The sequence below is a fragment of the Cryptomeria japonica genome, chromosome 10, assembly GCF_030272615.1.
Source record: "Cryptomeria japonica chromosome 10, Sugi_1.0, whole genome shotgun sequence".
NCBI lineage: Eukaryota > Viridiplantae > Streptophyta > Pinopsida > Cupressales > Cupressaceae > Cryptomeria > Cryptomeria japonica.
This window is the reverse complement of record NC_081414.1, coordinates 771054537-771071964: the sequence shown is the minus strand read 5'-3', so window position 1 is coordinate 771071964 and position 17428 is coordinate 771054537. Positions and strand designations below refer to the sequence as shown.

The following is a 17428-nucleotide window of genomic DNA, read 5'->3' as shown; positions in this document are numbered from 1 at the left end:
TATGATTATTGTCATTCTTTGTTGCCTTTTAATTCAAAAATTAACCTTGTGGCTCATATAAAAGCTAGTGGTTTTTTCAATTTGGATATACATGAAATAACAATCCTTGTGATAGCACAACTCTACCAAATTGATCCCATAGATCTACAAATCTAAAGAATAAATTAATAACATCAAATACTCATCATTAAGTCTTCGTGAATTGTCCATTCACCATTATTGCAAAGATGATGGAAGCTTCAAGGAATGTTGGAGGATACTAGGGAATTACTAACTGATGATTATCTTGTACCTCTCATCAAGGGTTTGATATGATTTCACATCGTTCTTGTATTTCTAAGTTTTAGCTTTAGATTAGATTCATTTATCATTTATTTACTATTATTTACATGTTCATGCATTCTTGTGTTGGTTTGTATGTGGCATTTAGATTGCCTCATCTAGGGTTCACTCTAATACACTTGAGTAGGGCTCTTGTTTATGTTCATGCACATTATTGCTTACAATATCTTAGACACACTTAAGGCTCAAAGCGTACACTTTTATCTCAAATTCAACTTGACTATTTATGGAGGTAGAAACACCAAAAGGGGGTTTGACTAAGGCAAGCTTCGATGTAGCCACAACCATATTTAACTCTCCTCTTTGTGCTTATGAAGGTTTAGATCTATATAATTTTATGATAGTTAAAAGATATAGGAAGAATGATTCAAGTGAGACAGAGATTGACACAACAAGTTTAGGAGAAAAGCTTGGATAGGGACACCTAGCACTCTATTTCTTTGGGTTGGAATTTAAAGGGATAGGACTTATGAGTCTTTTGATCCCAAATATGAGTAGTTTTCGATAGTTGGAAAAACTCTAGACTAGGGTGCCCAACTCCATCATTTAATATTTTCAAGCTTTGCTTGCTATCATAGATTCACCTATATATCTCTATTTCATTTTTGTATCTATGTCTTCCTATCTATTTATAAATATATTTTAGTAATTAATGTTGTCATTTATGCATGGTTTTAAAATTGTTGAATGTAATCACATTCGACCTCAATAAATTTTGTTCTTTTATTGAAAAATAGATCTTTTACAAGCTTTGAAACACACCTTGATTGTTGCAATGAAGAATGTGGCTTTTCTTGAAGAATGCCCATGTTAACAAGAATATGACATGGCCAAATCACTTCACACACAGCTCCTTGTGTGACACAGTATTAAACCTGAGTGAATGAGAGGGAAACAATTAGTTTCTTTTTACTAATCCATGAAATGAGGCTAGTTCTAAGATGAAAAAACAAATCCTATAGTTGACTTCCGGTCATCAACAAACCCAACATAGTCTGAGTCTGTATAATTTTACAAGAAGAAATTCTAGACCATAATAAACTATACCTTAGATATATCTAAATACGCTAAGCTGCAAAATAACATTTCTTTGACTCCCGCATAAATCTTGAAAGACAACTGAGAGCAAATCATAAGTTTGTTTTGGTATAAGCCAAGTAAATGAGACTTCCAAAAAGATGCCTACAGAGAGTTGCGTCTACTTGATATGAATCATGGAATCAAGAGAGTTGCAAACCTTTTTCCACTAGAGTGGAAAGATACAGACATTAAAACCAACTAGTAGATAGAAATATCTCAGCAAGTGCATATTTACACAAAAGTCATCAACATAAAGTAGGTCAGAAAGAGAAAGACGAATCTAATTTCTATAGACTAGAGAAAAATTGCACAGTAAAAGCAGGCCCGAAAGAGAAAGAAATCGATTGATTTTGAATATTGACATGAAAGCTCATTATCTGTTTTGTTGCATGCAGAATTCCTTGTTCCTTATTTTATCGACTTTGACTATTGAACTGGGTGTGGTTAGAATAACTCACACCCTTTCACACTGGACTCCCACTTCTACACTTACTATAAAATGGGACTACACGCAGGGAGAAATTATGCAGCTCCATGTATCGACTTTTGACTATTGACCTGGGTGTGGTTAGAATAACTCTCACCCTTTCACACTCGATTCCCACTTCTAAAATTACTATAAAATGGGACTAACACGCAGAGAAATTATGGAGCTCCATCTATTTGGCTTTAGATTTTGGTCTTAGTAATAGTCTAGACTGCTCGTAATGGCTAGCAGAGTTTCTGTAGTATATCTTTTCTCTGTGATGTTTTTTATGTTGACATTGTTATCTTTTGATACTGAAGCAAAGGTGCATTTTCACAAATGGAAAGTAAATTACCAGACATGGGCTCCTGATTGCGTGGAGGTGAACATCATCTCTATAAATGGACAATACCCGGGCCCCACCATCAGAGCCACAGAAGGGGACACCATTGTTGTTGAGATAGAGAACTTGATGCCCACTGAAAACGTTGTTATTCACTGGCATGGAATTCGCCAGGTAAGTGATCCGTTTTTCTTCTCATTTTGCACCAAGTGTAAATGTCACAAATGTCTTTAGAGTAGAAAATGCGTCTAGCAATGCGGAAATAACTCTCTTGGAATGTTGCGTTGCAGATTGGCACTCCCTGGAACGACGGGACTGCTTCAATTTCGCAGTGTGCAATCTACTCAGGCGAAACCTACGTGTATAAGTTCGTTGTGGACAGGGTAAGTTGTAATCCGTTTCAATATGAAATGTGTGCTTCACTTAACTATAATAATGATTATGAATATGTGAATGCAGCCAGGAACGTACTTCTATCATGGTCATTATGGCTTACAGCGGTCGGCAGGGTTTTATGGGTCACTGATAGTGGATGCGGCGGGCAAAGAACCCTTCACCTATGATGGAGAGCTGAGTATCATTTTAAACGACTGGTGGCACGATAGCACTTATGAGCAGGCCGTGGGCCTCTCTTCCAATCCCTTCGTCTGGGTTGGGGAACCTCAGGTATATCATGTACATTTCATTTAATAGAGTTCTCTTTATGAAGGTTTTAATTATTATTATGTCTGATGGAGCCTAATAATGCATTTTTTATTTGCATCCATAAAAAATTATAATGAAATTACATATTTGAAATAGAATAATTTATAAGTAAAATATAATAATTTTAAATAAATGAATTTTATTGTGTTTGTGAGTTTTGTATTTATTTTGGACTATTTTGTTCTAAGGTTTGGACTATTCATGTTGGTGATGAGGTCTTTCATATGTGAGCTCGCTTAGTTTGGGTCAAGTTATAAATTAATGCATTGTTAATTTTAATAATAAGAAGAAGAAGAAGAAGAAAACAATTAAATAACTTAAAGTTATGTGTATGCAATAGATTAATATAGATATCTTAAATACATTTATCTAAAAAGGAGAGATATCAACTCCAATCTAACTTATTTACTTAAAAGTTATTTTGTTGTACTTTCAAATTATGTTATTTTATTACATTATGAAAACAAAAATTTTATGTCCTTGTTTAAAAAATATTATATGTATTATTGAATATTAATATTATAATGTGAAAATGGCTACCAAATAAAAGATAAAAAAATTGCTAACACTCACACCATAACAATCCACCTCATGTTACTATTGTAGAAAACTTTAACATTAATAAATTTATTTTTTAATCAAATAAAATAATTATTAATTAACTTAAAATGTATGTCCTCATTCATATATATATATATATATATATATAATATATATTTTATTTAATATATATTTCATTTAATATTTGATGTGTAAATAGTTATCAAATTTAACTTAAATGATTCTTATGTACATAATAATCATATGAAATTTCTGTATTTAAGATATATAAATGCTGATTTATTTAAGAGTTACTTTCAATGAATTCAAAATTAATTAAAACATATAGTTATTTTTATTTATTTTAGAACTATTTTATTTTATTTTAATTTATATTCATATATGTATTTAGTAAATAAATAATTGTAAAACATAAACACTCTTAATTAAATAAAATATTTCTAATATCTTTAACATTTTTATATAATAATATATAATATTAAGATTGGTATATAATCCAATACTTCTTTGTATTTGAAATATAAAATGATATTTAAATTAATAAATTCAATCAAGGACAAATTCTTATGTCCAAATAAATATATTTTACTATAATTTAATGCATATAATCATTTGAAAGACGCTAAATAATATATTACCCGGCCTTGGTGAATGGATCTAGCCTTTCTAGCGAACCCCTACAAATCTGATTTTATATCTCATTTATAGTTTCAAATCTGATTTTATATCTCCTTTATAGTTTCTGAATCTCTGATTTGGTTTCCAATTTTTTATCTGCTGTTATTTATTTTAACAATAATTATATTTTTTCCCTATTTTCGTTGAATGTACAAAATATATACAATCTATAAGCCAGAATATTTAAAAAAGAAAAGTGTGTTGGTACTATTAGTTTACAGTTTACGATCAACCTATTAACATTTTGTTTTTGGCTTTGTACCAGTCACTGCTGATAGACGGACGAGGACAATACAATTGCTCCACAACTAGCCATTCCTGTAATGCTACAAATAAGCAGTGCTCTCCTTATGTCTTGCCAGTACGATCTGGTAACACGTATCGCCTCCGTATTGCAAGCGTGGCATCTCTTTCCGCCATCAACTTTGTGATCCAAGTCGGTCAACTCAATCACCTGACTTTAATAATCAAATAGCAATATACCCTCTAGTGAGAATATGATACCAGTCAATGCAATCCTTGTTTACGTGGAGAACCCAAACCCACCCAAATGGGATTGCTTCTTCCAAGTTAAATAACAATTATTTTTATACAGGGACACAAGATGAACGTCGTGGAGGCAGATGGGCATTACGTAGAGCCGGTGGAAATAGACGACCTGGATGTCTACTCTGGCGAATCGTATTCTGTTTTGATAACGAATCGAGAGCCTTCTCAAAACTATTGGGCAGGTGTGAATGTGAGAGGCAGGCAGCCCAAGACGCCAACTGGACTGGCCATCCTCAACTATCTTCCCAACCCATCAACCAAGCTCCCAATTGCACCATATCCCACAAGCCCATTGTGGAATGACTATGCCTACAGTAAAGCTCTGGCTATGAAATTTGTGGCACTCAAAGGACACGAAGAGCTTCCCCCACTTCAGTCCCACAGGCAACTGATTCTTCTCAACGCACAGAACAAGATCAACGGGTACATAAAGTGGGCAATCAACAACATTTCACTGCTGCCTCCTCTGACTCCCTACTTGGCCGCCATGAAATACAAAATCAAGGGCGCCTACGACATAACCCCACCTCCAGACATCTACAGTCCCCGTGACTACAACATCACCATTCCTCCCCCAAATCCCAACACTGTCGAAGGGAGTGGCGTGTACGTCTTTACATTGAATTCTGTTGTTGATGTCATTCTGCAGAACGCAAATACTCTAACTGCCAACAATTCAGAGATCCATCCATGGCATTTGCATGGCCACGATTTTTGGATTCTTGGATATGGAGATTGTGTGTTCGACCCAGCAAAGGATCCTTTGAACTACAATACGGTAAATCCTCCATTGCGGAACACAGTGGCAGTGTTTCCATATGGATGGACAGCCATTCGATTTAAAGCAGATAATCCAGGAGTATGGGCTTTCCACTGCCATTTGGAGGCACACTTTTTCATGGGGATGGGAGTGGTGTTTGCAGAGGGAGTAGAGAAAGTTGGAAAGTTGCCCAATGTAGCCATGGGATGTGGTCTCACCAAGAATATGATTGACATGCACCACTGATCTCTTTGTTTGAGATAACCAATTTTTGTAAGATGATGCTTTTATAAATTATCAAGCTCATCATCCATTCACCTTAGCACTATACTAGATAAACCCTTCTAATATTGGAATATATAAACTAACACCGGCACATCTACTTATAGACTGTAGCTACTAGCTAGTTCATGCAAGTGTGGCAATTAATGAGACTTGAGAGTTGAGACTTGAGAGAAGTGACGGTGCCCAAATAGTAAATACCATAAATTGCATGATCGAGCCAAGGTTTTGTATAATTGCATTAATGCATTCTATCTTTGAGGTAATCCAGTGAATTGAGCTCTGCAACAATGTTGGAGAATTCAGAATGTTGGGTGTGAGAAAATTTCAGAAAATTGGTTAAGTTTTTCTCATGCAGCTAAAATGAGCTAGGCGACGAGTGGTACTGGAGGTTCCAAGCCCAATCCCAAGCCCAAGCCCAAGGCCATGACAAGTGGAGCAGGAGAACCTAGAGGTTCCAAGGCCAGTGCCACTGAGGAAACGATGGTTAAGAAATACAAAGAAGAATTTGTAGATTTGATGCTAGGGACTTCCATTGCTTTGAATACAAATCATTTGGCATGGAGAGATTTATTTAGCCAATGCAGAAACCCTACCACGCCTAATATGACTGGTTATGCTCTATTTAAGTATTTCTGGAATAATAGGGTTAAGGGTGTCCCGATGTCAAACCCTTGGGATTTAAATATGGAAAAGTTAATTATGCTAGATGTGTATGTTGATGTGGATTTGATCAAAGAGTTGGCCAAACTCTATTGCCCAGTATCTAGGGTAATCAGAAGAAAGAACCAGTTTGCCCTAGTTTCAGTTAATAGAGCTAGCTTTGTTGAAGCTTTCCAAATTACTGGTTCTGCATGTACAGATATAGATTTGGAGCAGATTGCAAAGGATTATGACAAATACAAAGGTTTTATCAAGAAGCATGCAATCCCCAGATACATGCCTAGGGTGGATAGGAAGTCGGTTATAATTCCAGAGAGTATCGAACCACCATTTGACATCACACCTTTCCACCATTATATGCATTGTACAATCTATGGATTATGCAGAGTGTTGGGTTTTGATGGAGATTCAATAGTGTCAACTGAATTACTGATGATGGCCATGGACATTCAACACCCAGATGTTAACAAAGATTACGATTATGTGGGCTATGTGGTTGAACACATTCATAATGCTCTAGTTGAAATTCAGAGTGGTGCACCCAGCCCTACATTCAAGCATTATTCATTGTTGATGCATTTAATCTTGTTCTATAATGTTGAGTTCTTGGATAAAGAATTGGAGCTTTTCAAAGAAGAACTCGGTGTCTTAATGCCAATACAAAGATGGACCCAGGTTTGGGATAGTAGTTCTCCCCATTCTTCTTTCCTTTTCTTTGAAAATTGGATTGTTTCGCCAATTATGGAAATGCTAGGAATAATTAGGGAACGATTGTCAATTGATGTTAGGAGAGTTTTGAGACCTTACCAGTTTGTTCCAAACTGGTCTATTTCACATAACTGGGGGGACTTTAATATTTTTGATAACTTTTATGTGATCAGAGTCTATGGGTGTCCTCAGCCTCCCCATATTTTACCAAAGTTTGTTCCAATTAGGATTGCTTTTATGGAGTTTATCTGGCAATTGACCCTAGTTGAAAAATAATACCTTGATAAATACAGGAAGGGTTCTTTTCTTCCTAGGCTTTGGGTTGCGTCTGATTTTACCATTGGTAGGAGTTGCTTTGATCAAGTAAACAATTTCCTTAAACAGTATAGGTTGGTTAATGATGTGTCTAGATTCTATGATCCGAAACAATTTATTAAAATTGCAATGCCAAAAATGACACCTTGGGCCGCAATAAAGGACCATGAACCATTGGATGATGAAGATGTGGTTAGAAATTTGCTGAGAAAAGATGAAGTACAAGAAAGGAGAAGAAAATGGAAAAATTTGATGAGAGTTTAAGCAGAATTGAAGGCTGCTGACCCTAGTTTCTCAGGTTTTTGCCCTGATAGCCCATACCTGGAGAAGATTAACAAAATACTGAGTTTATATGAAACTCTGATGGAACAAATGCCTCCAATTCCAGATTCTGAAGTGGCTGCTTAGCAGAAAGACCCCTAAGCTGTACATTCTTCACATGGCAAGAGGCCACTTAGTGTGTCTACTGATGATGTAGAGAGTGGGGATGAAGTTCAATCTACCCCAGCTGCAAAGAAACAAAAAACCAGTGAGGTTGGTACAATTGTGAGGAGAGACCCTGCTAGAGCAATTGTTATAGAACAAGGACAATACGTTCATCAAATAAGGACACATCTCAGAGAAGTAGGGTAGAATGAAGAACATGGAGAAACAAACGAAGCCCTTGCTCAAGGCTTTGATGAGCATGTGATGTTGTCAAATGAATTCATGAAAGATGATGACTTTATTAAGTCAGATGAATTTAAAATTTTTTTGTCAAGATTGAAACAAAAATAATTAAGACAAAATCTGATCATAGAGGAAGCAAATGAAGAAAAGAAACAGGAGATCATCGAGGCACTGTAGCAATATGATCCTGACAGGGAGCAAATATCTGTGGAACAGGCAAGACAATTGATTAAGAGTACTGGTATGATTATGATGCCTGACTGGGATATCTAGTCTACTTTTATTATTGATCAGATTAGGAAGCAAGAGGACCCAATGTTCAAAACTGAATTTGAAATTGGAGATGTAATAAGAGGATCAGGATTTAATCCTAAGTAAAAGATACTTGATGCTTGGTCTTTGGCCCCTTCCACTCAAAAGCCCCACCTTCTAAATATCCAAGTAGAAAAGAAAGTTGACAGAATGATCTGGAACTTGCAAAACACAACTGACATGGAGATTGCCTCTTTTTTGACTCAAGTTTCTTTCATGAATTTATTAAAAACAGAGGATTTGTCAAGAAGATACACAGAAACATATACCCAATTGATTACATTGAATAAAAAATATGAAGAGACACAGATGAAGAAGGGTGCTCTGGAGGAAGAGTTAGTGGATTTAAAAGAAAAAATTGCAAATGAGCCCTCTCCAATATAGATTACATAACAAGTATAAGAAATACCAGCTGATGTGACAGCAAAAATGGAGGAATACATAGGGAAAATTGAAAAGCTTGAAAAGGAACAAAATGTCAAGGCTATCTCTGTTGTGTCAGGAATTCTGAAACACAGGATTAATGTATTGAAAGGAAAATTGATGGTAGTGCATGATTTGCATATTTCTTTGATAGAGGCAAGTAAAACATCCTCTGAGGCTGTTGCTTTTCTTGGACCTTTGTCCAATGTTTGGTCAGGAAGAAGCAGATTAATGGATAAGCTAGATATTGAAATGATGTATAGTGACGAGTTCCCTCCCAAGATCAGTGACACCAAAGACATGGTGGAGGTAATGAATGCAGCTTACGCATTTTTCACAGGGAAGGATGTGATTATAAATGAAAAATTGTAGACATTTGGGGAAGGTTATAGTAAATTGGTGCCTTCAATTTATGGTAGTAATGGATAGTTGAAATCAGTTTCTGATTGGACCAGCGAATTTGATTTGATTCTGGAGCAAGAAGAAATAATCAAGCATGTAAATGAACAGGTTGATGTTGATTTCCTTAACGGTATGCTTGATTCACTGTTCAAGGTTGAGGTTGACCATGCAAAATTTATTGTTGAGTCCAGGGTAGTTACAGATGCCAGATGGACAGATTCAGTTGCAAAGTTGGAAGAGGTAAAGGCATTCAGTTGGCCAACAGACAAAGAGGTGGACAGGTGGCAAGCCATGCTAAAGCCAAAGAAGAAATCTCAGGTTGAGGTTGCTACCCAAGATTACTCACAGTAATCTTTTTCTTTTCGATCGGTAGAGAGGGATGGCCAGTTGGCCACTTTTATTGATTTTGAACTTGAAAACTCTTATATAGTTATAAATTTATAATAGCTCAACTGTTCAAGAATTTGATAAGTGCATAGTTGAAAACTTGAATCGCATTGTGAATTTACTTTCTGATATCATTATGAATATAATATCAGTATCATTTGCAATTTGATATCTTCACATAATTGTCTTTGTGTTGAATTTATGTTTTCACTATGAATTGAATGGTCAAGGGTTTTTCAGTTTACATATGAATCTGGGTTGTGTATGTAATGGCATTATTCATTATTGAAGTTTATTATCAGGTTGTCTTGAATTGTAAGTTTAAAGTGACTCTAGAGTCTATGCCCTAGGATAAGGCACCGGTCTGTTGTCTTGATGTTTTACTAATTATGTTGTATAATGTATTCCTATCTATTGTGGTGTTTAATAGCAATACTTTCATTCTTAATACTCTTGAGTCTTATGATTTTATATGCTATGGATGTTTATGTAATATATATGGAGGTGTTCTATGACTGTCTATAATCCGCCCACCAATTACAATGAGGTGAATTGAATGGTCAAGGGTTTTTCAGTTTACATATGAATCTGGGTTGTATATGTAATGGCATTATTCATTGTTGAAGTTTATTATCAGGTTGTCTTGAATTGTAAGTTTAAAGTGACTCTAGAGTCTATGCCCTAGGATAAGGCACCGGTCTGTTGTTTTGATGTTTTACTAATTATGTTGTATAATGTATTCCTATCTATTGTGGTGTTTAATAGTAATACTTTCATTCTTAATACTCTTGAGTCTTATGATTTTATATGCTATGGATGTTTATGTAATATATATGGAGGTGTTCTATGACTGTCTATAATCTGCCCACCAATTACAATGAGGTGAATCCTTAATATGTATTATGATTCCAGACTAACAAAAAATTTAAATGAAAAATTACATACACCATAACAATGCAACAAATGAAAAAAGTTAAATCTCATGATTCTGATCATTTGAAAGACATACAATTATACACAATAAATTTAATAATTTATATATAACTCCTTCAAGAACCTACACAAAGCTTGACACTAAATGCTTTTCATTTGCTATATAAATGACTATACAGTATACAACTTGCTCCCTTCACCTAGAGTCTAGAATGAAGAATCACTACTGGAACCAGAAAAGGAACCCCAATGACTATACAGCTTGCAAAACTGCTTGAGCCATGCCATTATCACCCTAATGCCTTCAGATGGAATGTGAGATGTTACGTTCTATCCAACAGATCATTTCCAAATAGAGGAGGAAGCCTTCATGCCCAGGAATAGAGACAATGGAAAGAGGAACTTGAGCCTTCATGCCCACGATCAGGGAAAGTGGAAACAGGATCTTTAGGGTAAATGTAATCTATTGGGGAGGGGTTGCAGCTTCCATGTCGTCACAAAGATGTATGGCTACCACTCCCCACCCAAACAAATCCTTCTTTCATTCCTCTGCGGGCTCCTTCTTCAAAACCCTTGCCATCCTATGGAAGAGTAGAAGCAAAGGATGTGCCATGCTTGTCCCTTCTTGACAAGAAAAGGCTTTCACACCCCCTCTGGCAATCCTTCTCACTTTCACAACCCCTCTGACAATAAACAAACTCACACAGAAGAAAACAAAAAAACACCCATCCGGTATCACAGAGCACACAACAAGTACAACTCCATGCACGATCCTGCTCAAACATCATCTTCCTTTCTGAGGAAAAAAACCACTCTAAGAAAATGAAAAAGGTTTATTTTCTCTTCTACCAATTAAGTCACCACTCCATTGTATTTATAACATTTTCACACTTCATTTGGTGATGCTCATTCTGCATTCACGTGAAAAATTATCATTTTGGTGGTTTCTAACATGACTGTAGACTCTAGAAGTCATCATCATGCCTATCAAATCCACTGTATCTTGCTAAGGCTCATCTATTGTGAACGATTTTGTTCTGATTTTATTCCTCCTTGATTGGACAAATTCCACTTCAAAATCCTTGACAACAAGCAACCTGAGCTCTTATTTCTCAGAGAAATATGTGATCTCCCATCTCTAACTCAGAAGCTATCAAATCCTTTTATTCCTCTAAAATTGTTGTCCTCGCTTGTCTAATCAACCTCAACTCAAAAGAAACCTTCAAACTAGTCCCTCAAGAACGAGTCAGCATCCAAGCCTTATGGTTATCGCTAGCTTGCGAGGTAAAATGTCTGAAGTCGTGATCAAGCTGCGAGCTAGCGACCAGATAGTTTGTGGTTAAGTTTTATGGTTATCGCTAGCTCGCGAGGTAAAATGTCTGAAGACATGATCAAGCCGCGAGCTCGCGACAAGTTGGTTTGGGTTTACATTGCGAGGTCTTAGGCTTTTTGGGTGTTAGCATTTTATGTAACCGAGCTAGAGATTGTTAGTGAAATTGCTTTGGTCGAGATGTCTCGAGTTGGTCTGATGTCATACATTATAGCCACGAGAGTTAGCGAGTAACTCATTTCATACAGTTGTCGCTAGCTCTCATGTTTGTTTAATGTTAGCATTTTTAGGTCACGAGCTACCGACTAGATAGTTTGTGGTTAGGTTTAATGGTTATCACCAGCTCACGAAGTTAAATGTCTGAAGACCTGATCAAGCCGCGAGCTTGCGAGTGAATTGCTAGCGGTTAAGAGATAAACAGTTTTATGTTGGCGAGTATGCGACAAGGGTTAAAGTTACCACTATCTCCAATTCGCTGCGGTGACGAGGACTTAACATTTTGTGGTCGAGAATTGGCGAGTGGCAGCTCAGTTTCCCTCAGTCACTAGATCTCGAGGTTACGAAGGCTTAGCATTTTCAGCTTGCGAGTTGGAGATAGAGAGAGTCGTAAGGCCTTGTCGCTAGGTCACGAGATGCCCTAATGGGCAATCTTCCAAGCAGAGAGATGATGACTATGTGCCACGTGTTTTAATGACTTAAAGTTAATATCTTGAAATCGCCAATATTTTTATTTCTATGGTTTGAAAATAGCTTGAAATCACCAATATTTATATTTTTATGGTTGAATATAGGTTGAAATCACCAATAATTTTTTTTTAATGGTTTGAAAATAGGTTGAAATCGCCAATGCAAATATTTTTTTGGTTTTAAAATCATTACAATTCGCCCATGCAAATATTTTTGGGGTTTTAAAAACATTACAATTTGCTAGGATTTTTTCACAAACTTTGAGTGATCACAACTAATTCGCCAATGGAGATTATTATTTTTCTCTGTAAACAGCAAAAATTTGCCCGTAAAATTAAAATTTTCCTCGAGAATTATACAACTTTCACCAGGTTTTTACACCATGTCCAAGGGGGGGGGGGGTTCTTAAAGTTTTCCTTGGTTATTACCTTAGTCACCTTGCTTAATCCTACAATTTTAGTAATTACAAGAAAACACATATGTGTTATCCACAAGTCAAAATATAAATCCTACCACCATGGAAGCATTAGAATGCCCATCTAAGAGGCAAGGCTATGGCATGCCATTCTTGCAAGGCATAGATTAGGCTTAAATTCTACATGTACAGAGTAACCGAGTGGAAAATGCCCACAAATGCTTGTCTCTAGAAGAAAAGATAACTTAAAGAAAACATCTGATTATTTTTCAGAGAAAGATGAGCCGTAACACATGAATCTCAGATCCATTACAGTGTTTAGGGAGTCATTTTTCATCTACTCTGAGTAATACAGCGCCATGGACTACACTTGTAGGTGCGAGTGGCATCAACAGAATGAGAATAAGTAAAGATGCCCTCACTAACACCCCATGCAACATCAAAGAAAGACCTCCATATGCCCACCTAAAATCCTGATGCAGTCTTCCATCACTCAACAGGATATTGGTTAATGATCTCTAGTTTGAATAGGGAAAAGGGGGTGATTAGGCGGAGAAGGGGGCTAGTAAAAAGAGAATAAGAAAACAAGAAAGTAAATCTAAATTAAAATTAAAATGGTGAAATATCAAAATAAAACTTGTTGTCTACATGTACCAATTACTTGCATAGAATTAATAGTATAAAATGAGATAAACATAATTACAATAATAAAAGGAACAAATATGTAGTCATCAATTTGTAGAGGTTTGATATTTTTATGTTCATTCATTGATGTTGCATACACAACAATAAATAATTTAGGTCACTCCATTGGTAGAATTTAATGGTGTATAATCAAATAAAAATGTATCATTAATTCATGAAAATAGATTTGCAATAGCGTCTTAGGTAAAATGCATAAATATAAACCTTGAATAAATTCTAATTGTTTATGATAATTTGATTAATCTTGATTGTGAGGGAAAATATAAACCTTTCATAAAATAGTTAGGCTAATTATTTTAGACAATTGACAAAAAATTATCTTACATAAATAAGGTTGGATTAATACATTCATCTTGTACTCTATTCAAACCTTTATTTACATTTGTTCACATTGAAAAATGTATTTAGAAGTATCAATGTGATTGTTTATTTAATTAAAGTCACTTAATATTATTTTAGACCTATTTGTATGAGATTTTCCATCAATATACTAGATCAAACTCTATAATCCCTCATTAAAAATAGAAATCAAAATGAACTCAAATCTTAATTACTCAATACTCATCGATAACTTGATTAATATTTTTATTTTTCTTATAATTGGATTGACTTGTTTGACCTTCATTGAGATGGAAAATAAGTTCATCTCTCATAATATAGTCGGCCTAATTATTTTGTACAATGACAAACATTTATCTCACATAAATGACATTTCGTCCTACATTTATGTTGCATTTTCCTTGACAAGATTTCGCTTTCTTGCATCTCATCTTTCAGCAATAGGTTAAGGTAATATTATCTAACTCAATTTCATATTTATCCCACTTGCATCTTTTTAATCTCTCCTCAAATGCAAATTTAATTTAAGATCTAATCACAATCATCCATAATCATGATTAAAAAATTGTATATGTTGTAATTTCAAAGACATTTACTATTCATATTTATCCATTTTCATTGACATCTAAGAACTCATCCAGCAATCATGAAGCTATAATGTTGATGTTTATTACTTTGTTTTATGTAAACTTAATGTCAAGTTTAGAGGAGTTGTTTTGCATGTATCTTCTGTGATATTCGTATTCATATTTTGACATGCTCGGTGGCACTCTTGTTCCAATCCAAAAATTAGATTTATAATCCTTTTTTTATATTATTTATTATCTTTTTTCATGCTCTTGGGGATGACCCAGTATCGGGTGTTTTTGTTCATCATCGTGCCTTTTCTCTTTATAATCAATGTTTTCAAATTTACCATTTTCATCCTTCTTCAAAATTTCTACATATATCTTGAGGTTTCTTCTATAACCTTTTTATATGCTGCATTTTATAGAATGGAGTGTTTTCACATTGTGTTAAGGTTTTTTTTACCATGTTTCTACAATTTTACCTTATATTTTGACATTTTTCCTTTTGTATTTATGGGCTCATCTAGCATGATCTTTTCTAGGTTCTCCCTCATTTGGTCATCTATAATAAGAATATCCATTGTAACTTTTCTTTTGTAGCCTTCAATTGTGGCTTAGAGTCCTTGAGTTTCATTATTCTTAGCTAGTGTTTGACAGTTACTTTTTCTTCACTAATAAAATTGTTGTAGGTCATATTTCAATTGAATAGTTGTTTACAAGTGAAGTTAGATTCTGGAGGGCCTTCTTTAGTTCTCTTGCTAAATTTGGTCTTGTCGATCTTTCAACATTTTTACTCTATAGGGGAGAAATCCTAGTAGTTGAGGACCCTAACTTTGCACTTCTCAAAATCTTACCTAAAAATTTCAAATCAATCCCAATTTTTTAAAGTAGCTTCCTTAGGAAGTCCCCTTCTTATAACTAAGATTTTAGGCTCACATCATCAATTATGGTGCCACATCGACATGCTTTTTTCCATTTGGTGTCCAAAAAGGGCCCCAAAAAAGTGAGAACAATAGTTATGGGTTAAGTCATGTTTTATTGGTGCATTGATGTGGTATCACATGATTTGTTACTTTTTAGATCTAGGGAATACATTGCATTCAATTATGGGTTTTCATTGTCAACACTAATAACTTGAAAGTCACAACTATTGGTGCAATATTATTAAAATATTGGGCATTAAATCAACAAGTGCTATAATAAAAAGTGGAATATACTCAGCAATTAGCATTTTTTCCTTGTGTAGAGGCATTTCTATCTTTTTTAAAAATTGTCCTTGTCTAATATTTCTATTTTATTGTGATGTTTTCTAGATTTTAGCTAACCTTGACCTACTAATCATTGTTCTTTTATGTTTTCTTGGTCTTTTCTATCATCATTACTATTTCTTACAGGTGCATTTATTGGAGTCCCAAATTTTACAAACTAATAATGTATGGTCTTGTAGGATCATTTGTTGACATTTACTTTCCTCAAGTTAACCACCCAAGCTTTTATTAAAGAAAAGTAGTCTTTATGTTTTGTATTGTTTGCTTCATGGATACCACAATTTTGTGAATGCTCTCCTCTTACACTATAAGGTGATCTTTTGTATCAAAACCAATTTTCTTTGTTTCCATTGTGTGTGTCATAATTTTTTGTATTATGCCACACATGCTCTCTTCTTGTCATATGTATGTATGTGTATGTATAATGTTCACATAAGGAAGAAGGTTATGTGGTGGGTTACATACAGAAGAGAATGGTATAATGCATCTAGGTCAATATATAAAATATACCCAAAAAAATTTTAAACAAGGTTTATCATTTGTAGATATAGTGTATATGAACATGCTACACAAACAAACAAGTTCCACCTAGAGTGTCCCATGGAAAAAGGATATATGACCATTGAAATGTTCTTAGCGTTAGAGTGGTCATTTAAAGAGATTTAAATTTATGTAAGTATCAAGATTTTTTTTATGTTTAGATATAAAAAAGTATATACACCTATGTTGAAGTTAATTTGATTAAAATCTATAATATATTATTCATTCTATTATATTTTAATTAAAACATGTTGATTTTGATGGGATCATATACTGAATATATCAAATGAAACAACTCAAATATAATATTATAAGTTTTCTTGCTACGAAGTTACATTGCTAGGCGTTAAAGAATCTTGAATGGTGCGATCTGAGGAGGACACCAATCTTTCTATGCAAACATTTTCCAGCAATCTAAGGAAGGTGCAATCTTAGTATTTAAAGGTATTCAATACATTCATTTTAGAAATCTATAAACCATTAGTCCTCTCTCATTTTAAGAACCAAAAACATTTAAATTTGGTGCATTGGAAGGATATCAATTCTATGTAATCATCTTAGAAATAGTTACATGACTGAAGAATGTTATTTTAAATCTTATAGACACACATTTCAATGTGTTGACCTACAAAACCATATCCCCTTACAGCACAGTGACAACCATTTCAAAATATTTATAAATACTACAAGATTTTAAATATTAAAACAATAGAATATAAAAAAATACTTTTCAAAAAAAACAATAAAATAGAAGTCTACTTTTTTAGAGTATAAATTTATAAGAATAGGTCCATGATTTTTGTTTTGTCTTTATCAACCAACTCTTTCGTAGACAAATTAAAATAATATTTTGATTCTAAGGGGAATGGACCCACTATTATCATAGATGTTACATCTTGAAAGGTTCACATTATTTTATTCTAAATTGCATTATATCATCCACCCACAATGACAAACACTCAATATTATTCTTGTTACTTTTCTAAAATAACTGTTA

The 17428-nt window shown here is 34.4% G+C and overlaps 1 protein-coding gene across 1 annotated transcript; it reads left to right on the top strand.

Annotated features, from left to right (window-relative positions):
- The first annotated feature begins 2121 nt into the window (after positions 1-2121).
- Positions 2122-6415, top strand: LOC131859492 (L-ascorbate oxidase-like). Its single transcript, XM_059213296.1, has 5 exons — positions 2122-2405; positions 2522-2614; positions 2691-2897; positions 4441-4611; positions 4771-6415. Exons 1-5 carry the CDS (start codon positions 2130-2132, stop codon positions 5728-5730), a joined length of 1707 nt encoding a protein of 568 aa, XP_059069279.1. The 5' UTR covers positions 2122-2129; the 3' UTR covers positions 5731-6415.
- Positions 6416-17428: the final 11013 nt, after the last annotated feature.